This window comes from Myotis brandtii, unplaced genomic scaffold (genome assembly GCF_000412655.1).
Source record: "Myotis brandtii unplaced genomic scaffold, ASM41265v1 scaffold741, whole genome shotgun sequence".
Lineage (NCBI taxonomy): Eukaryota > Metazoa > Chordata > Mammalia > Chiroptera > Vespertilionidae > Myotis > Myotis brandtii.
The window spans coordinates 360,569-383,246 of NW_005370950.1; the positions used below are offsets into that span (position 1 = coordinate 360,569).

The 22,678-nt window shown below is 36.9% G+C and overlaps 1 protein-coding gene across 1 annotated transcript in view; it reads left to right on the top strand.

The window, feature by feature from the left end:
• Positions 1-22,678, top strand: part of LOC102240208 (chromosome-associated kinesin KIF4A) — a 99,141-nt gene that overhangs the window by 54,954 nt on the left and 21,509 nt on the right. Inside the window, exons 10-16 of the mRNA XM_014530502.1 lie at positions 3,091-3,194; positions 4,155-4,299; positions 5,031-5,141; positions 11,450-11,533; positions 12,573-12,686; positions 21,030-21,185; positions 21,311-21,411. Coding sequence (XP_014385988.1) covers positions 3,091-3,194; positions 4,155-4,299; positions 5,031-5,141; positions 11,450-11,533; positions 12,573-12,686; positions 21,030-21,185; positions 21,311-21,411 — 815 coding nt within the window. The remainder of the gene's footprint in view (positions 1-3,090; positions 3,195-4,154; positions 4,300-5,030; positions 5,142-11,449; positions 11,534-12,572; positions 12,687-21,029; positions 21,186-21,310; positions 21,412-22,678) is intronic.

A 22,678-nucleotide genomic window follows, 5' to 3' on the forward strand; every position in this document is an offset into this window, starting at 1 on the left:
GGCCAGCTGTCCCTGTCCCCGATCAGGGTGGAGGGCGGCCAATTGGGGGCCAGGCCGACCAGGGGGAGGGGCCGCGGGAAGTTGGGGGGGGCTGATAGGGGTCCACATCAGGCCAGTTGTCGGCTGCAGTGCGTGTCATAGTGAATGGACGTTCCAGTCGTTCTGTCATTCTGGTCGTTGGGCTTTTATATAGATAGATTATTGACTATATTTCCTATGCTGTACTTTACAGCCCCATGACTATTCTATACCTGCTAATTTGTACTTCTTTTTTTTTTAATTCTTATTGTTAAAAAGTATTACATATGTCCATTTTATCCCCCATTGTCCTCTGCCAGCCTGCCCCTACTCCCCAGCCCAGGCTTTCACCACCCCCCTATTGTCTGTATCCATTGGCTATGGTTATGTGCATACAAGTTCTTTGGTTGAGCTCTCCTCCCCTCCCCTGCCCTCTGCCCATTAACTGTCTCTCTTTTTCTAAAAAATAAGATAGGTTTTTGTTCTAAACTAGCAGTCACCAACTGGTAGTCCGGGGACCACTGGTGGTCCGTGAGGTCCGAAAGGTTGGCGACTGCTGATTTAATGAAACCTTTGGAGCAGCAGTCGCCAACCGGTGGTCCATGGACCACTGGTGGTCTGTGAGGTCCAAAAGGCTGGCGACCGCTGTTCTAAACTATTTTTCTGTCACTGTGAAGCATTGCCATAGAAAAATTTGAGAAGGTATAGCTTTTAATGAAGCTTACCATGAGTTATAGTAACCCAGGACTCATATATTTGAATAATTCCTTTTGTGGAGTTGGTGAGGCAATTATTGACTGAATATGGGATATATAATGAAGACATACTATTTTTTACCCGTCTGATTGCTACATATTTGGAAGTGTAGTAATATCAAATGTTGACAAGGGTGCAGGAAAACAAGTACTCGTATATGTAGCTGGAAAGAGTGTAAATTGGAACAGCCACTTTGGAAGACAATTTGGCAGTGGCTATTAAAATTGAAAATGTGTACCCTCCATGATCCTGTAATTCCACTTGTCTCTACCCTAGAAAAACCTTGCACATGTGCACAAGGCATGTATAAGAATATTTAATTTAAAAAAAACAGAATGAGATAGATCTATATATGCACTGATATAAATAAATCTCCAAGACCAGGTTTTAAAAAAGGCAAGTTACAGAATAATATATACATAAAGTGTAATTCTATTTATCTTTAATACATTGTAATAGGTACACACAGATACATATATGCACATTTGTGTTTATATGCTTTATAATCTATTGACATACTAGTATAGTATATTAGAAATGTTTTACAGTATATTTATTAATTATATATATAGTCTATGCACTTACATATATGTGTAAATAATTAGAATATGTAAACATCTAGAAAAATATCTGGAAGGTCTGGATTAAGCCCATAACAGTGGTTACTTTTGGAGAGGGGACTGGAATTTTGGCAGGGGTGGGGCAGTCATGGGGACTTGCCCTTTATATGTATTATCTGGACTTTTTTTTACAAGAATGTTTTCATGTGTTAGTTCTATAAATATACACGGACATATACACATACATTATTGCCAGTTTAATTATGCAGGGTAACTATAAAGCAATGAGATGGATTTTTGTTGGTTATACAGAAGTGGCTCAGTATATTTTGTGGAAAACAGCCCTTGCCAATTTATAAAGATTGTGTGATTTCACTACTGGTCCAAGGCCTACTTATAATCTTCTTGGCTGTCAACCACTCAGTCACCCATTTTCCTTTCATCTTTTTTGGTTATGATAACAGGAAGGAATCTGTTCATTGGGTTTTCCCAATCTTGAAAATTACCAAACTTCACTTTCTAGAATTGGTTTCCTAAATGCATGCAGAACTACAGTTGCTACTGAATACATATGTTTGAAAGTTCTGAATATAAGGATGTTTGTACAGCTCTTTACAGTTTACAAAATGCCTACTTTTTTGTCTTATTTATCTTCCCCAACAACCATGTGAGGTAAATGGTGTTGTTACCTGTTTATATAGATAGGGAAATGCTTGATGGTCCCCACGACCACCTCCAGGTTCGACGATTCTCCAAGGACTCAGGACTCCACATATAGTCATACTCACAGCTAAGATTTATTACAGTGAAAGGACAGAAAACAAAATCAGCAAAGGGAAAAGGCACATGGGGCAAAATCTCAAAGAAACCAGGTACAAGCTTCCAATAGTCTTCTCCCAGTAGAATCACCCAGTATGTGCCTACTTTTTCCAGCAATGGGTTGTGACAACATGTGTGAAATGTTGTCTATCAGGGAGGTTCCCCTGAGCCTAGAAATCTAAGGATTTTACCAGGGGTCATTTATGTAGGTATTCTCTGCCTAGCACATATCAAAATTCTAAACTCCCAAAAGGAAAGCATGTGTTTAGGATAAATTATATTTTTTGAACAGTTTAGGCATAGTGAGCCATTCTTATTACTTAGAGAATGGTGGAAATTCTACCCAAATCCAAGTTTCCAGACATGAGCTATGGGCTAGTCTTACAAGCAGGCCTTTTTAAAGTTAGTAGTCTGCCCGTGTGGTTCAGTGGTTGAGCATCAACCTATGAACCAGGAGGTCATGGTTCCATTCCTGGTCAGGGCATATGCCCTGGTTGTGGGTTCGATCCCCAGTGTGGGGTGCAGGAGGCAGCTGATTAATGATTCTCTCTCATCACTGATGTTTCTATCTCTCTCTCTCCCTCTCCTTTCCTCTCTGATATCAATAAAAATATATTTAAAAAATGAAGATAGTAGCCTCATGCCTGCTATATTAATTCTATTCTGCACAAAAACTAAGTGAAAAGAAATGAAGTTACTTTCCTTAAGACATTTAGATAGTAAGTGCTGGAATCAAGTCTCAATCCCAGCCCTTTGGTCCAAGTCCATACTTTTCCCACTACATGACATTAATCTCCATCAAATCAAGTACAAATGTTTTTAGTATGCAATTGAAGTGGTGAAATTGAGTGCATAGTTTCTTAAACGTGGAATGTTAAAGTGATTTTCTTCCTTTGCCTTTAATCCCTTCTTTCTCTCTGACCTATAACATTTGTAGGATAACATAAAAAATCTAGAATTGGAAGTCATCAATCTGCAAAAGGAAAAGGAAGAATTGGTTCTTGAACTTCAGACAACAAAAAAGGATATCAACCAAGCCAAGTAAGAATAAAGTCAATAAATATTATATCAAAGTTACTACTGTGTATGAGGAGTTGTGGAGGAAGTAGAGAAGTAAAAGAGCCATATCCTGCACCCACAAATTTTAAACTTAGTTGTGGAGGGGAGACCTAAGCAAAAGAAAAGTTATTTAATTGAGATTTTTAATAACATCTCATAATGACAATAAAAGAATGCTGTAACACAGCACATGATTAGTAGCCACATAAATTTCTTAGGCAGTAATTGCTTTAAGAGTTCAGAGGCAGGAGATATCAATTTAGGCTGGTATGATCAAGGAAGGCTTTACAAGAAGTTAGCATTTGAGCTGGATTTTGAAAAATTATCAGACCTACCAGACGGCAACAATTTATCCCTGCGCTGATGGTAAATTAGTTTGTGAATAGAATTAATGTCCAGGCTAGTAAATGAAAAATCAATCTAGCCATTTCTTAGTTAAGAATAAAATCAAGATAGATAACCAGAATACCCTACTCTCCCTCAAACTTCTGCCTTATTAGCTATTCTGTCTTCTTTTTACTCAGTGACTGTTATATCTTTCTATTGAGTCTAAAGGTAATGTTTTTAAAAGTTATGCTGAATGTTTACTTTCTATCTTATACTTATGTAATAAACATCAGAATTATTTCTTACAGCTAAAGTGAAGTGAAATGACTTCAAAGAACCATCCTTTTAACACATAGTGGTACAGGGGTTGTCATGTATTGAGGCAATTGCATTGTTATATACTCAAAATAATTGTTCTTTGACTCTGTATTAAGGCCCCATTATTGAGACAGTTTTGATTGTTTGGGTGGTATTCATATTTAAAGAAGGCTATTTGAAGGCCTCCTATTTTATATATATATATATCAGGGTTGTGAGCCTGGGAATCTAACATTATGTCTTTTGAAGTCAGGCTTTGCTGTTTCTAGTCTTCATTTCTACAGCATCTGTGTTTAGGTTGAGTGAGCGCCGCCGCAAACGTCTTCAGGAGCTAGAGGGTCAAATAACTGATCTAAAGAAGAAACTGAATGAACAGTCCAAACTTCTGAAGCTGAAAGAATCCACAGAACATACCATCTCCAAACTGAACCAGGAGATACGGGTATTAAACTCTATCCATGCATTTTAACCTACTGAAACTTACAAGCATAAGTGTTCTATATGGAATTATACTATAGAGGTGTTTTCATGTGAGAGAGTACAGGGCAGGATCATCATTTCAAGTGTGTGAATCTCCACAAAAGTCTCTTTTGCAGAACATTGTTCTAGTAGACATCTAGAATCTGAATAACAAAACCCTTCTTTGACATTCAGAGTTTAATGTTAAATTCTCTGAAACCAAAGGGCAAAGATACCTTAATATTTAGTGGTAATATCCTGACCACCTTCCATGATCATGTAGAATAATTTTGTAAAGTAGTTGCAAAATGACAGGCACCTAGAGAAAATTTTCAGCTATTGAATGTTCAACTTATCTGCAAAGTAGTTGCTTCAGGCTACTAGTACTAAAACCTTTAGATACAATGGTTGCTAGGTGGATTTGTTCTTGAGGATTAGTAGATATTTCCTTGAAACTTCATTTATATAGCATGAATTTAGGACTGGATTTAGCTTGTAGGTACATTTTTGCTTTTATTGCTTCAGAGTGTTTATTTGTGTAGTCTATACTCAGAAAACCTGTGCAAGCATAGCAAGGGGTATGATAAGCTTAATCATAAAATCTATTGGCGAGAAAATCTTAGTTTTCTCTCTTAATGCTTCGTTTGTCCATATGCACATCAACCTAGAGTAAATACAGATGACTAATACTTGTACTGGTTTTTGTTTTTACAGGTGATGAAAAACCAACGGGTACAGTTAATGCGTCAGATGAAAGAGGATGCTGAGAAGTTTAGACAATGGAAGCAACAAAAAGACAAAGAAGTAATCCAATTAAAAGAACGGGTAAGTGCCAGAGGGAAGGGGTACAGAAGCTGGGTGGATGTGGGTAAAGGGATGGGGGAATGTAGACATCTGTAATAATGTCAACAATAAATTTAAAGTAAAAAAAAAAAAAGAATAGGTAAGTATACTCCTCAAAGGTAATAAACCCTTCTCTAGGCTGACTAACATTAAATAATTTTTTTTTCAAATAACTGGTGTCTCCAAAAATGTGACACATTCATGAATTTAGCAGCTATTTATTAAATGTCTACTGTGTGCAAGGTACTATCCACTGGATACCTTGGAAAATATAATGATGAGTGGTATATGAACTCTTTCCTTGAAGAATGCCTGGTATAAGGGAACATGAGACATAAACATGTTTTTCGCCAATATAAAGAATAAAGAGATCTGTGCTTTACAAATGGTCTAAAACAGCGGTCACCAACCTTTCGGACCTTGCGGACCACCGGTTGGTGACCGCTGGTCTAAAACACCAAAGTAATTAAGAAAGGGAAGCACACTTCTAGTTGGAGTGAAAAGACAATAGGTGAACAGGCCTTGAATAATAGGGAGGATTTTGTTAGAGATAAATGCAGGCATCCCAGATAGATGGGACAGCAGGAAATGACAACTTTGTGGGCATATTCAAGGCATGGCTAATGGTCCAGGTGGAATAGTAGTAGAAAATTCTATTGGAAAGACAAGTTGAAGCTGAATTGTTAAAGATCCAAGAAGTTTGAACTTTATTTTGTTAGCAGAGTAAAGATTTTTAAGGTTTTTGAGAAACAATGTGATGTTAGCAAAATACTGCTTTAGAAAGATACATCTGGGAGTAATGTGTAGAACAAACTGAAATATTGAGAAATCGGAAGCCAGAACACAAGTTAAGACATTATATTATCCCGAAAGATAGTAAGGGCCTGAATTAGAGTAGTAGCAGCATTCTTGGAAAGCACCCTGGAAAAGACATTGATTTGGAGAAATTTTTAGAATTGGCCAGAATGTGATATGTTGGGTCAAGAAATAAGATGAGAAATACTTTCAGAATGGTAGATAGCATGAGGAGTTTTGTGGACTCAGTAAAACAAACACAGTTGATAAAGTTTATAAAAACAACTATTTAAAAGGTCTGGAAATTGTCCTAAGGGCATATACCAAATAAACAATTATTCAAGGAACTCCACTAAATCTCAGTAAGAACAGCAAGAGTCTGTGGCATTTGAGCCATGACCAACTCCCTCCCCTGACCCTCCAGTTTCCATTCTATGGCTATTGTTTCTTCTGTTTCATCCCCTTCAGCTCCATGTTACTACACTTCTGTTTCACGCAAGAGCAGCCGAGAGGTCTGTGTATCCCTTCTTCCACCTAGTCCCCATGCATAGGGTGGAAACTCTGCCCCTGATGCAGAAAGCCAATAATACTCGGGCCTGATTGTCCCAACCCATCTAACCATAGGATGTTAGTTCCATGTCAGGAGAGGCAAGCCAAGAAAAATAGGGTCTAGTGCCCCAGCCCAGCATCCTACTCAGAACAAAAATGTTTCTCTAATAAGTAGGATGCTGTCCCTGCCCCCAGATCCTGAGCGATGGTACAGAGGTTCTGCCCAGGGAGAGAGGCTGGCCATCGGAACAGTCATAGGAATGTTGCCTTCCATTAGGGTACTGACTTTATTTAGGGAAGTTAAAATCTGAAGGTGCTATCAACCAAGAATCTTATAGACAGCGAAGTTTTCTTTCAAAAATGAAGGCAAAATAATGGCATTCCCAGATAAACAGAAGCCAGATACATTTGTTTTTAGCAGATCTACGTTACAAGAAATACTTAAAAGAACTTCAGACTGAAGCAAGTGATACTAACAGTAATTTGAATCTGTACACGCACACAAAAACAAAGAGTGCCAATAAAGGTATTATATAAGTAATTCTAAAAGTATAATTACATATTACTTTTCCTTTCTTAACTGATTTGAAAAAGCAGTTGTATAAAATAATTTGTATGTAATTATATCGATGGGCCTATAGAGATGTAATATGTTTTACAATCTATAATAATAAAAGCATAATATGCTAATTAGACCGGATGTCCTTCTGGACGAAGCCAGGGCTGCAAGGGAAGCCCGGGTCCTGGGTGCCTGCTGGCGTCCAGAGGTTAGCCTGGGTTCCGGGTGCCAGAGGGAAGCTGGTGCTGGCAGCTGGGGGAAGGAAGGCCTACTCTTGCACGAATTTCGTGCATCGGGCCTCTAACAACATAAAGGAGCAAAGTTTTGAGTAAGGAAATGACATCAGATAGTAACATGAATCTACAGGAAGAAATGAGGAGAAACAAATGCTAAATAACAAATTCTATAAACGTGTATTTGCTTTCCTTTTAGCTCAGCTGTTTAAAGAACATAAATTATATAAAGTAACAATTATAATAATGTATTTTGGGTTATATATTGGCTTAAAATGCATAACAATAATAACAAAGAAAGGAAGAGAGAACAGAGCAATATAAGAATAACATTTCTATATCTCACTGGAATTAAGTTAATAGAAATCTGAAGTAGATTCTGATAAGATATTTATTATAAGCACTAGAACAATCATTAAGAATGTAACTCAAGCCCTAGCTGGTTTGGCTCAATGGATAGAGCATCAGCCTGCTGACTGAAGGGTCCCAGGTTCTATTCCGGTCAAGGGCACATGCCCGGATTGCAGGCTCGATCCCCAGTAGGGGGCGTGCAGGAGGCAGCCAATCAATGATTCTCTCTCATTGATGTTTCTATCTCTCCTTCTCCCTTCCTCTCTAAAATTAAAAAAAAAGAATGTAACTCAAAAATATAGTGAAATAATCATTAAACTAATTATTATGCTATACTACAAAATATTTATATTCCCTTAATGCAGTGGTTCTCAACCTTCCTAATGCCGCGACCCTTTAATACAGTTCCTCATGTTGTGGTGACCCCCAACCATAAAATTATTTTCATTGCTACTTCATAACTGTAATTTTGCTACTGTTATGAATTGTAATGTAAATATCTGATATTCAGGATGTATTTTCATTGTTACAAATTGAACATAATTAAAGCATAGTGATTAATCACAAAAACAATATGTAATTATATATGTGTTTTCCGATGGTCTTAACACCTGTGAAAGGGCCGTTCGATCCCCAAAGGGGTCACAACCCACAGGTTGAGAACCGCTGCCTTAATGTCAAAGAAAGCAGTAAAGGCAGAATAAAGGAACAAAAAAGATAAAAGATAGAGGAAGGAGGGTCAAGATGGCAGTGTAGGTAAATGCAGTACTCACCTCCTCCCACAACCACATCACAATTACAGCTAAAATAAAGAACAACCATCATTGATAACTGCCTGAAATCTGGCTGAATGGAAGCCCTATAACTAGAGAATTAAAGAAGAAGCCACATTGAGACTGGTAGGAGGGGTGGAGGCACAGAACGGGCTGGTCCTGACACCCATGTTTGGCATGTTTTTAATTGGGAGGGATATCTTGGTAACAGAGGTCCCCCATGAGGAGCAAGAGGTTCTAGCCCAACACCAGACCCTTCAGCCTAGGGTTCCAGTGCAGGGAAGAGAAGTCCCCATAACTTCGGGCTGTAAAAACCAGTGGGAATTGAGGTTGAGGGAGACAGAGGGATGCTAAGATTCCCAGGCAGGTCCTCTTAAAGGGTCCATGCACAGACTTACTAGGACTTACTGTCTCTGAGCTCCAGTGGTAGGGCAGCAGCTTGAAAGGATGAGGAACATACAGAGAGGAACTAAATTTTCTGGTATCTGGGCAGTAACTGGGGGGCAGCTTTCTCCCAGAAGAAATGCTGGCAGAGGTCATTGTTCTGTTGCTGAGATCTCCCCACCACAGAGATGACTGGCATGTGCCAGATCTGAGTCTCCATCAACTTGGCCCACACAGTTTGCCCAACCCTGGTGATTCCCTGAGACCCACCCCAGTTGCCAGCCCATTTCCACGAGTGCCTGAGTACCTCCGCACTTCCCCACCTCTGCACGTCCTCCCAGTCTCAATGCACTTTTCTCTTAACTTCTAGTTGTCAAACTTCCACTCAGCCAGCCCTCCCATGGTTCTGGATGATATCCATTTTGTCTTTTAGTTGTAGTTTTGATGTGGTTGTGCGAGGCAGCAAGTTCAGGTGTTTACTTATGCCACCATCTTGGTTCCCTGTCAACAATAAAGATTTTTAAAAAAATAAATGTAAAAGAGGAAATTACAAAAAAAGATAAAAGAAAACAAAATGTAAACTCAAAAACATAAATCTAGTCATATCAATAATAGCATAATTTGAATAGATTAAACAATCTATTCAAAAGGCAGAGATTGTTAGACTGAATTATAAAAGCGAGATCTATAACAATATATGCTATATACAGAAGACACATAATGAATTCAAAGATATTCATTATGTGAGGCCAGTATTTTCTCTGATACCAAAACCATACAAAGACATTCTAAGAAAAGAAAACCACAGACCAACATCTCATGAATATAGATAAATCCAGCAACATATAAAAAGAATGATACACCATGACCAAGTAAGGTCCAAAAAAATGCAAGGCTTCTTTAACATCTGAAAACCAATTAATGTAATACACCGTATTATTAGAATTAAGGATCATGTTAATAGACACAAAATAAACATTTGATAAAATCCTTTCATGATTAATACACTCAAAAAAACAAGGAGTAGAAAGGAACTTCCTCAACCTAATAAAAGGGCATTTATGAAAACCCTGCAACTAGCATCATACTTAATGGTAAAAGACAGAATACTTTTCACCCTAAGATCAGGAACAAGGCAATGGTATCTGCTCTTGCCATTTTTATTCAATATTGTCTGGGAGATTCTAGCCAGGGCACTTAGGCAAGAAAAATATATAAAAGCATCCAGATTGGAAAGGAAGAAGCAAAACTACCTCTATAAGAGATGACAAAAAAGTCCTAGAAAATCTAAAAAACTATTAGAACTAATGCACGAGTTTAGCAAAGTTGCAGTGTATAAATTCAATGTGTGAAAATCAGATGTTTTTTATACATTAGCAACTAACCATTTAAAAATGAAATTAAGAAAACAATTCCATTTATAAAAGCATCAATAAGAATAAAATACATGGGAATAAACTTAACAAAACAGTTGTAAGACCTAGACACTAACAACTACAAAACATCATTGAATTAATTAAAGATCTAAATGGAAAGATGACCCATGTTCATGGATGGCAAAACTTCATATTCTTAAGATGGAATACTCCCCAGATTGATGCACAACGTCACAATCCCAATCTAAATTCCACCTGACTTATTGGCAGAAACTCACATTCTAATCCTAAAATTCATATGTAAATACAAGTTACCCAGAATAGTCATAATAATTTTGAAAGAGAAGAATAAATTTGGAGATGTCACATCTATCACCCTTTTGTTAGTGTGTTGAGAATACTTTATACTCGCTTAGCAAATTTTAAGTAATGCAATACAGTATTATTAAGTATAATCACTATGCTATACATAGATCCCCAGAACTTGTTTATCTTATAACTGAAATTTGTACCCTTTGACTATCCTTTTTCCTATCCCCCAGTCCCTGGTACCACTGTTCTACTCTCTGGTTCTATGAGCTCGACCTTTAGATTCCACATATAAAACATCATACAGTATTTGTCTTTATTAGCCTAGTTTAAGTTGATCTGTGTTGTTGCAAATGGCAGGGTTTCCTTCTTATTTATGGCTGAATAATATTCCATTGTGTACTAGTATATGTACCACATTTTTGTTATCCATTCATCTTTTCATCTTTTTTATATCTTGGTTATTGTGAATAATGCTGCAGTGAATATGAGAATGCAGATATCCCTTCATGATACTGGTTTTATTTCCTTTTAATATATAACCAATAGTGGGATCGCTAGATTTTACAGTAGTTCTATTTTAAAAAAATTGTTTGTTAATCCTCACCAGAGGATATTTTTTATTAAGTTTTAGAGAGAGAAGAAAGGAGGGAGGGAGGGAAAGAGGGAGAGAGAGAGAGAGAGAGATGTGAGAGAGACATTGATTGGTTGCCTCCCACACACGCCCTGACCAGGGCCAGGGATTGAACCTGCAACCCAGGTACTTGCCCTTGACCAGGAACCAATCCTGCGATGCTTCAGTGCGTGGGCCAGTGCTCTAACTACTAAACATACTAGCCGGGGCCTATTTTTAATTTTTTGAGGAACCTCTTTTTTTCCATAATGACTATACCGTTGAAATACTTTTTATTTACATTATAAGATTTTATTTTATCTAGCTGTCTGGCTTATTTCTTCTCAGGACCGAAAGAGGCAATATGAGCTGCTCAAACTCGAAAGAAACTTCCAGAAACAGTCTAATGTGCTTAGACGTAAAACTGAAGAGGTAAGAAATTCTAATCTGCTAGGTCAAGTGTATTGCTTAGATGCAGGCAAAGTGGTATCCCTTAAATGAGCCAGTGTCCTGAGAAACTAGGGATGCCAGTCAGTATTCAACAACCAAGGATACTCAACCAAGGATATGTTTTTATTGATTTTAGAGAGAGAGGATGTGAGAGAGAGAGAGAGAGAGAAACACCAATGTGAGAGAGAAACATCCATCGGTTGCCTCCCGTACACACCCCAACTGGGGATCAAACCTGCAACCCAGGCATGGGCCCTGATCGGGAATCAAACTCGCAACCCTTTGGTGTATGGGACAATATTCCAACCAACTGAGCCACTCGGCCAGGGCAGGGGATATCATCCTGACCAGCAATTCCGAAGTCTTGATCCCTGTTTATATGTCATGAACTATGGGCAGATAACCTGATGAAGTGGTGCTATTCAAATAAGGATTTTTTTTTCTAATTGGGCTTGCTTCTTTCTAAAAAGTCACAGAATCTACACTAATAAAAGAGAAACATGCAAATTGGTGTCACTCCGCTACGCCCACCAGCCAATCAGGATGAGTATGCAAATTGACCCAACAAAGATGGCGGTTGATTTGCATATGCAAGCGCGGAGCAAAGACTGAAGACTACTGAAGAGGCTTGGCTTCTCCGCTGTGACTGGAGCGAAGGCCTGGGTCCCGGGTGCCGAGGAAAACTGGTGCCGGCAGCCAGGGGAAGGAAGGCCTATTGCACGAATCTCTTCATGCAACGGGCCTCTAGTAATATTATATGTGACATTTCTATACACTTTGAAGCCTCCAGTACTTCCTTGAAATATGTACCTCTCTCCTGGGCTCTAAAGCAATAACTGTTGACAAGTATTAGCTTTAGAACCTAGGGGAAGTGCACATTTGACATGGAGACCTATAAACTTGGTTCCTATAGAAACTCAAACCATAGAATTTTTTATTTTTCTTTACTAATATGCTGAAAGTTATAATGTTCTTCTTTTTACCTTTAAATTCAACATTACTGTGAGCTGTTTTTATTTAGGCAGCAGCTGCCAACAAGAGGCTCAAGGATGCTCTCCAAAAACAACGGGAGGTCGCAGATAAGCGGAAAGAGACTCAGAGCCGTGAAATGGAAGGCACTGCAACTCGAGTGAAGGTATGGACAGCTTGAATGGCCTTTTCTTTTTTGTATATTGGGAAAAGGAGAACATGGGAAATAGTTTTCTTTTCATTTAGAAGTAAACTGCAAAATCTGAATGAAGGTCTGCAGAGTCAGTTTAGGCCCAATCCCCCAGGCTGACTCTCCTGAAAGCCTTATTTCCTAAAGATATGAATATATGAATGGTTGTTAAAGACCAAAAGTAGAGAACTTTTTCTATCCCTACCCCTTTTGAGGTTCAGTTAATTTTTTGGCTGTTCTATTGCGGTATAATTGACCTATAAGAAATTGTACATATTTAAAGTGTACAATTTAATAAGTTTAGACACAGACATGTACCCATGAAATCACAATCAAGATAACATCAACATCCATCATGACTAAAACTTCGTGCCCCTTTGCAATCCCTCCCTACCCCGCCCCCATTTCAAGGTAACCATTAATCTGTTTTCTGTAATTATATACTTATTTTTATTTTCTAGAATTTTCTAAAAATTGAATACATTTTTTCTGGCTTTCATTCAACATAATTAGTTTGAGATTCATCTATGTAGTTGTGTGTATCAATACTTCTTTTTCATTGCCAAGTGGCATCCCATTCTAGAAATATACCACATTTTTTTAAATTTGTTTGTTTTTTGTTTTGTTATCCTCACCTGAGGATATTTTTTCCATTGTTTTTTAGAGAGTGGAATGGAGTGAAGAGGGATGGAGGGAATAAGGAGAGAGTGAAGGAGGGAGGGAAGGAGAGAGAGAGAGAGAGAGAGAGAGAGAGAGAGAGAGAGAGAGAGAGAGAGAAAAATAAATGAGACACATCAATTGTTGCCTCCTGCATGTATCCTGACTGGGGCCAGGGATCAAGCCTGCAACCCAGGTATGTTCCCTTGACCAGGAATCTAACCCATGACCGTTTGGTGCACAGGTCAACACTTCAACCACTGAGCACACTCGCTAGGGCACCTTTTAGTTTTTTAACAGTATCTTTTGAAGAATAAAGCTTTTTAAATTTTGATCTCCATCCAATGTATTGATATTTTTCTTTTATACTTTAACTAGAGGCCTGGCCCCGATCGTGCACCAGTGGGGTCCCTCGGCCTGGCCTGTGGGATTGGGCCGAAACTGACTCTCCGACATCCCCCGAGGGGTCCCGGATTGCGAGAGGGAGCAGGCCAGGCCAAGGGACCTCACCAGTGCAAGATCGGGTCCAGGGAGGGACACAGGAGGTTGGCCAGCCAGAGAGAGACCACAGGAGGGCTCCAGGGCATGTCTGGCCCGTCTTGCTCAGTGCCGATCAGCCGGACCCCAGCAGCAAGCTAACCTACCAGCCGGAGCATCTGCCCCCTGATGGTCAGTGCTTGTCATAGCTACTGGTCGACCAGTTGACTGTCTGCCCCCTGGTGGTCAGTGCACGTCATAACAAGCAGTTGAGCAGCCTTAGAATATTACGCTTTGATTGGTTGAATGGCCAACTGGACGACCGGACACTTAGCATATTAGGCTTTTATTATATAGGATGGGGTTTTTGTCCTATTTAAGAAATCTTTGTCAAACCCAAGGTCACTAAGATTTTCCCCTAAGCTTTCTTTTAGAAGTCACATAATGTTAAGCTTTATCCTTAGGTCTATGATTCATTTTGACTTGAGACCTTTGTCAAAATCAATTGTCCATAAGTCAATTTCTAGATTCTATTCCATTGATCTACATGTCTATCTTTGATACACTGGCTTTATAGTAAGTGCTGAAATCAGATAGTATAAGTTCTCTGAAGTTGTTATTCTTTTTCAAAATTATTTTGGGAAAACTAGCTCCTTTGCATTTCCACATAAAGTTTAAAAACAGACTGTCAATTTCTACAAAAAGTCTGCTGAGAGTTTGATTGGGATTGCATAGAATTTATAGAATTTGAGGATAATTTACATCTTAACAATATTGGGTCTTTTGATCCATGAACATGGTACACCTCTCCATTTATCTAAGTCTTTTATTTCTCTCAGCAGTGTTTTCATTTTCAGTGTACAGGTGTTGCACGTTTGTCAAATATATCCCTAATTATTTCAAATTTTTATGATATTGGAAATGTGTTTTTTAAATTCCATTTCCAACTGTTTGGACATGCTTATTTGTTCTTGTACCGTTTTGGTAGAGTCCTTGTAGATGATCATGTAATCTGCAAATAGGCACAATTTTTATTAATCTTATCCACTCTGTATGCCTTTTTTTTTTAACTTTGTCTTGCCTTATTGCATTTGCCAAAATGTCCAGTAAAATATTGGGTAGAGTAGGAAAAAGGTTTTTTTTTATATGTTCTTTATCAGCTTGAAGAAGTTTCTATCTATTCCTAGTTTGCTGAAAGTTTTTATCATGAATGATGCTGGGGTTGTTTTCAAAAGTTTTTTCAGAATCCTATTGAGATTATCATATGGTTTGTTTGTTTTTACTCTGTTGTATGGCAAATGACTTGATTTTTTTCAATTTACTTTATTAAGGCATAACTGACATAATAAGAGTTACCCATTTTAGTGTATAGTTCTGCAAGGTTTTATAACACATACAATCATATAGCCACCACCACAATCAACCCATAGAATAGTAACTATTTTGTTGGTTCTTTGTGATTTTCTTTGTAGACAATCATACCACCTGTAAATCTGGTCTTATTTCTTCCTTTCTAATATGTGTGTCTTTTATATCATTTTCTTGTCTTACTGCATTGGCTAATTGGTTATTTATTTCTTCTTGAGTTATTTGGTAATTTGTGTGTTTCAGGGATTTTGTCAGTTCCATTTAAGTTGTTAAATTTATTGGTGTGAAGTTATTCATAATATTTCCTTTCTATCCTTAAACATAGATTATCCCCCTAATTTCCCCTCTATCCCTTTATAGTCAACTCCTACCACATCACTGGCCCTTGGCAAACATGGATTTGTATTCGGTCATTATTGTTTTCCCTTTGCATCAGTGTCATATAAATAGAAACACAATATGGCTTTCTTCACTTAGCATAATGCATTTGTAATTCATCCATGTTGTTACTTGCATCAGTTGTCTGGGCCCTTTTTTTTACTTAGTGGCATTCTATTGAATGGATGTCCCACAGTTTATTTACCTTTTAAAGGATGTCTTGGGTTTTCTTCTAGTTTTTGGTGATTATGAATAAAACTGCTATTAAAACATTCACATGCAGTTTTCTGTATAAACATAGATAATCAATTCATTTGGGTAAATATACTTAGGAGTGGGATTGCCGGGTCACATGGTAAGTGTATGTTTCACTGTATAAGGAACTGCCAAATTGTTTATCTAGTTTTTCATTGCTGGTAAATAGACATACAATTAATTTTTATATTAACTATTTTTTAAATTTTTTATTGATTAAGTTATTACATATGTGTATATTAACTTTTGTCTTCTGACTTTATTAGTCTAGTAACTATTTTGTTGGTTCTTTGTGATTTTCTTTGTAGACAATCATACCACCTGTAAATCTGGTCTTATTTCTTCCTTTCTAATATGTGTGTCTTTTATATCATTTTCTTGTCTTACTGCATTGGCTAAGACCTTCAGGATGATGTTGAATAGTAGAAACCCATTCAGTCTTTCACCATTAAGTATGATATTAGTTGTAGGTTTTTCATAGATGCCCTTTATCAGATTGAGGAAGTTCTTATCTAATCTTAATTTGCTGTTAGTTTTTATTCTGAGCGGATGTAAATTTCATCAAATATTTTTTGTCTCTAGTTAGTTGACTTGGTAAATTACTTTTTAAAAATTTTTATTAAAATTATTGGGGTGACATTGGTTAATAGGTTTTTAAGTATAGATTTATATAAAACAAGATCTATATATTGCACTGTATGCCCACTTTGATGTTTAAATATGGAACCAGCCTTAAATGCTTTGGATAAACTCCACTTAGTTGTGCTATATGATCCTTTTCATGTATTGCAATACGTAAAATTAAAATTTTGCTAAAATAAAAATTTTGTGTAAAATATTTACATCTGTTATTCATGAGGGATATTGGTCTGCTCTTTTCTTTTAATATCTGATTTTGGTATCAAGATAATGCTGGCCTCTTAGAATGAAATGGGAAGTATTCCTTCCTCTTCAGTTATCTGGAAGAATTTGTATAGAATTAACTTTGTTTCTTCCTTAAAAGTTTGGTTCATTTCTCAAGTGAAGCCATCTGGGCCTGAAGGGTTTTTTGTTAGTTTTTGTAGAGAGGGGTATTAACTAACATTCAATTTTTAAAATAGGTATAGGGCTGTTTAGGTTATTTATTTCTTCTTGAGTTATTTGGTAATTTGTGTGTTTCAGGGATTTTGTCAGTTCCATTTAAGTTGTTAAATTTATTGGTGTGAAGTTATTCATAATATTTCCTTTCTATCCTTCTAATGTCTGTAAAAGCTATACTAATATCATCCATCTCATTCATGTTATTGATATTTTGTGTCTTGTTTTTCCTGATCAGTTTGGCTAGAGGTTTGTCAAAGAACCAGTTCATTCTTACAAATGTAAAATTGTATTTATGTTATGTATATTTTACCACAATAAAAAATATACCCCCCAAACTCCAGTTCATTAATTTCCAGTCTGATCTTTATTATTTCCTTATTTCCTCTTTGGATTTCATTGGCTCATATATTTTTAATTTCTTTTTTTTAATTTTAATTTATATTTTTTAAAATTACAGTTGACATTCAAAATTATATTAGTTTTAGGTGTACAGCAGAGTGGTTAGACATTTATATAACTTACAAAGTGATCCCCCTGGTAAGTCCAGTACACACATGGCACCATACATAGTTATTACAATATTATTGACTATATTACCTGTGCTGTCCTTTACATCCCCGAGACTATTCTATAATTACAAATCTGTACTTCTCTATCCCTTCACCTTTTATCCAGTCCCCCACCACCACAGCTGGCAACCTGACATCATTGACTTGAATTCTTTCTTCTTTCCTAATATAAACATTTAGTGCTATAAATTTTCCTTTAAGTAATCTTTTTTAAAAAAATTTATCTTTATTGTTAAAAGTTTTTACAGATGTCCCCTTTCTCCTCCCTCCCATTGACCCTTTCTTACCCCTCCTAGCCCCTCCCCAAGCCTTCACCACACTATTATTGTCTGTGTCCATGGGTTATGCATATAAGTTATTTGGTTAATCTCTTCCTGCCCCCTCCCCACTTCCCTCTAAGAATTCTCAGTCTGTTGCATGCTTCCATGTCTTTGGCTCTATTTTGTTTGACAGTTTATTTTGTTCATTAGATTTCACATATAACAGATCATGTGATTTTTGTCTTTTTCTGACTGGCTTATTTCGCTTAGCATAATACTCTCCAGGACCCTCCATGTTGTCTCGAAGGGTAAGATTTCCCTCTTTTTTACAGCTGCATAGTATTCCATTGTTTAAGTGTACCACAGCTTTTTATCCACTCATCTACTGATGGGCACTTGGGCTGTTTCCAGATCTTGGCTATTGTAAATAATGCTGCTATGAACATAGGGGTGCAAGTACTCTTAACGACATCCCACAATTTTTTATAGTTATGTTTTCATGTTCATTCAATTCAAAATACATTCTAATTGCCCTGTTGATTCCTTATTTGACACATAGGTTATTTAGAGGTGTGTTATTTAGTTTCCAAATATTGGGGAATTTTTCCCAATATCTTTCTGTTGTGATTTCTAATTTAATTCCATTGTGATTAGAGAACATACTTTGTATGACTTGAATCCTTTGAATTTACTGAGACTTAACTAATGCCTAGAATATGGCTAGTCTTCGCTAATGTTCTGGATGTACTTGAAAAGAATGTGTACAGTGCTGTTATTGGATAGTACTCTGTAAATGTCAGTCATGTCTATGTGATTGATTGTGCTATTTATTTTACTGTGTTCTCACTGGTTTTTTGCCTACTTGCTCTATCAGTTATTGAGAGATTGGTATTGAGATCATCAACTAAAATTTTGTTTTTCTTCTTTTTCTCCTTGTAGTTCTATCTGGTTTGCTTCATGTATTTTGAAGCTGTTATTAGAGGCACAAATACTTAGGATTAATTGATCCCTTCATTATTATAAAATAATATTTTCTATTCCTGGTAATATTTGCTCTGAAATCTAATTTTTGTTCTAATAACACAAAAACCTTTCTTTCAACTTATGTTAGCATGGTATATTTTGTAATCCTTTTAATTTTAACCTATTTGTGCCTTCGTTGTTGTTTTTTATTAAAAAAATTTTAATGTTGACATAATTACAGGTGTCCTGCTTTCCCCCATCCCCTTTGCCCACCTCGATCCACCCCAGCCTCCTTCTCTTTTGGCCTTTACCAAACTATTGTCTGTACCCATGGGGTATTGCATATATGTTCTTTAGCTAATCCCTTCAACTTCTTTATCTAGTCAACCCACTCCCCTCCCCTTGGGTACCGGCCAGTCTGTTTCATGTATCCACACTCTGGTTCCATTTTGTTCATCAGTTTATTTTGTTCATTAGATTCCACATATTAGTGAGATCATATGGTATTTGTCTTTCTCTGACTGGCTTATTTCGCTTAGCATGAATAATACTCCCCAGGTCCATCCATGCTGTCACAAAGGGTAAAAGTTGTGCCTTCACTTTTAAAGTGTGATTTGTGTAGGCAGCATGTAGTTGGGTCTGGCTTTTTAAATCCAGTCTTACAATTGGTAGATATGAATATTTCATCTTGCTATTTGTTTTCTATTTTTCCCATCTGTTCTTCATTCACTTTTTCCTTGTTTTCTGGCTTCTTTTTGGATCAATTGAGTATTTTTATAATTCCATATTATCTCCTTTTGTTTCACATACTTCGGTGTTTTATTAGAGGATTAAATTCTCTTGAATAATTGACTCCTTTACCATTATGAAATCACCTTTTTTAATCCTTGGTAATATTCTTTGATGTGAATTCCACATTACCTGATATTAATATATCCACTCCAGCTTTCTTTTGATTACTCTTATTGTGGTATATCTTCTGATGTGAAAGTGTTCTCAGGGATGGTCCTTTTTTTAAAACTGAATTTAGTTCATTTTGTTTGCTTGATATATTTCATTCATCTTTAAAGATTAAGAATGGATATCTATTTACTAAATAGAACAGGCAGTCAAAATATACTTTAATTCTATATCATGACTAGATAAGGACAAAGGTTAAGGAGAAAATGGAGAAGATAAGACAGAGTACAGAGAAATGTAGAATATCTGAAGATTTTCTGCAGAAAGTCTCTTTATTGTGACCTTTTAGGATATTCCTGTAAAGGCTCTTGGAGACCTATTGGAACTTTTGGTGAGTGTAGGTACAAATGGAAATCTTACTTCTAAAGGGTGTCCCAAAATTCACGCAAGATTTGAATTTTATGCCATTTGTGCTGTAAAGTGTTGCCAACAAAAAAAAAAGATAGCATGACCGCTGACAGTTCAGGGTTATTAAAAATGGAGCGCTACACGAAAGAACAACGTGTTTTCATTGTTAAGCAATATTTTAAAAATAATGAAGGTTTGGCAGCTACAGTTCGCAATTTTCGTGCAAAATATGGTCGGAATAGTGATTTAACTTCATCAACTGTAAAGACATTAATTAAAAAATTTAGGGAGACTGGATCAATTAGTGATCTTAAACACTCTGGCCGTCCTTCAACAAGTCGTTCAACACAGAACATCGAAGCAGTTCGTGAGAGTGTTGCTGAGAATCCAGGGACATCAATTCGGCACCGTGGTCAAGAATTGGACATTTCGAGAAGCTCTCTACAGCGTATTCTCACGAAAGATTTGCATCTTCATGCTTACAAAGTTCAATTGACTCAAGAACTGAAGCCTACTGACCACGCACAGCGAATAGAGTTCGTTGAATGGATTATGGAACAACAAGTGGATGCTGATTTTTCGAACAAAATCATCTTCAGCGATGAGACTCATTTTCATCTTGATGACTTGGTTAATCGACAAAATTGTTGCATTTGGGGTTCAGAAAATCCACGAGTGATTGTTGAGAAACAAATGCATCCACAACGTGTCACTGTTTGGTGTGGATTTTGGGCTGGAAGCATCATCGGACCATTCTTCTTCAAAAATGCGGCTGCTCAGGCAATAACAGTTAATGGTGCTCGCTATCGCAACATGATAATCCATTTACCCAATATGCTATTCCATACATAGTGTTTTCTATCAAAATTACTTCTTGTGTGAATTTTGGGACACCCTTAGTTACTTGAGCTCTGGTCTGAGGAAAATTAAGTCTGGAACTGAATCTAGCCCATGGGCCAGAGAAACTGCATCCTTAACCCAACATCACTTGATTACTCTTCTAGAGTTGGCTTGGAAATGAAATTGAGGTTATGGTCAGTACTGAGGAAGCCAAACGCCATCTGAATGACCTTCTTGAAGATAGGAAGATCCTGGCTCAGGATCTGGCTCAACTCAAAGAACAAAAGGAATCTGGGGAGAATCTACCTTCTAAATTCCGGGTAAGTGCCCTTATGGAAATATTTGACCAATTATCAGACTCTGTACTTCCCAGACACACTCAATGCTTTGGAGGATTACTTTCCTTTGAGTACTTTACCCTCATTCCCACTATTCTTCTTTACAGAGGCGCACATTCTCAGTTGCTGAACTTCATGGTCAAGTTTCTGAGTCAGAGGATTCCATTACAAAGCAGATTGAAAGCCTAGAGACTGAAATAGAACTCAGGTAATGGGACTGTCTGTAAGGCATTATAAAAATGTATGCCTGGAATCAAAATAGAACATGCTAGTCCAGTGATTCAAAAGGTTTATGATGGTTGAGAAACAAGAGAAAGTAGCAATTTTTTTAAAAAATATACACATCACTAGATAAGTTAGATACATTTTCTCATTCAGTCCTTCCCTATGAGGTATATAACTTATGAGGTATGTATGATTCTTCTTACTTTAGAGATCTGAAGTTCACAGATCTTAATGTATTTGCTATAGATTATATAGAGTTGGGATTTGGAACTTGGGCTATCTAACTCCAAAGCCCATGCTCTTTAAGCTGCACCACAATTTTTGATGCAGTAATATCTCTGAAATGTGGAACTGACTAAAAACAAAACTTTAGAGGAACCCAAGAAATGATCTCAGAAGAGCAACAACAGCATGATGTGGCTCAGTGGTTGAGCATCGACCTATGAACCAGGAGGTCATGATTCAATTCCCAGTCAGGGCACATGCCCGGGTTGCGGCTCGATCCCTAGTGGGGGGTGTGCAGGAGTCAGCTGATCAGTGATGTTTCTATCTCATCATTGATGTTTCTATCTCATCATTGATGTTTTTATCTCTGTCTCCCTCTCCCTTCCTGTCTCTGAAATCAATACAAATATTTTTTTAATTAGAAAAGCAACAAGGAGGTGAACTTTAGAGATCAACAGCAAAGTAGATAGAATAGAGCATACAGGTAAAGTGATTATGAGCATTAAATGAGATTAGTAAGTAAAGTACATAACAGTACAGTAGTTGACATAGTAGAAGTGCTCAGTGAATGTTCTCTTTTTTTTTAATATATTTTTAGAAGGATCAGAACTTAGACATTATAAATTTCTTAAGATAATAGAATTTTATTGCCCAGAAGAGCTTGGAGGTCATTTAATTTGTTTTTAGCAATACACACTAGTGTTCATCTTTGGATACATCTATAAGTCACTCAGCATTTGAGTTTCTGCTTTGTGCCGCACTAGGTGCAGTTGGTATATATAGAAAAAATAGATGGCATCACCCTTACTCTCAAGTGGAAATAGTATAATGTGAAAGAATAATTTGTTAAAATTTCAGGAATATTGTAAGCCATTGATAGCTTACAATTGGTTATGGTGAGAGGATTTACACAACAGAAACTAGCAAAAGCTACAAATCAGATCTGGTTTATTTTTTGGTTTTTTTGTGTGTTTTTTTAAATTTTATTTTCTTGTTTAAAGTATTACAAATAGTAGTACATATGT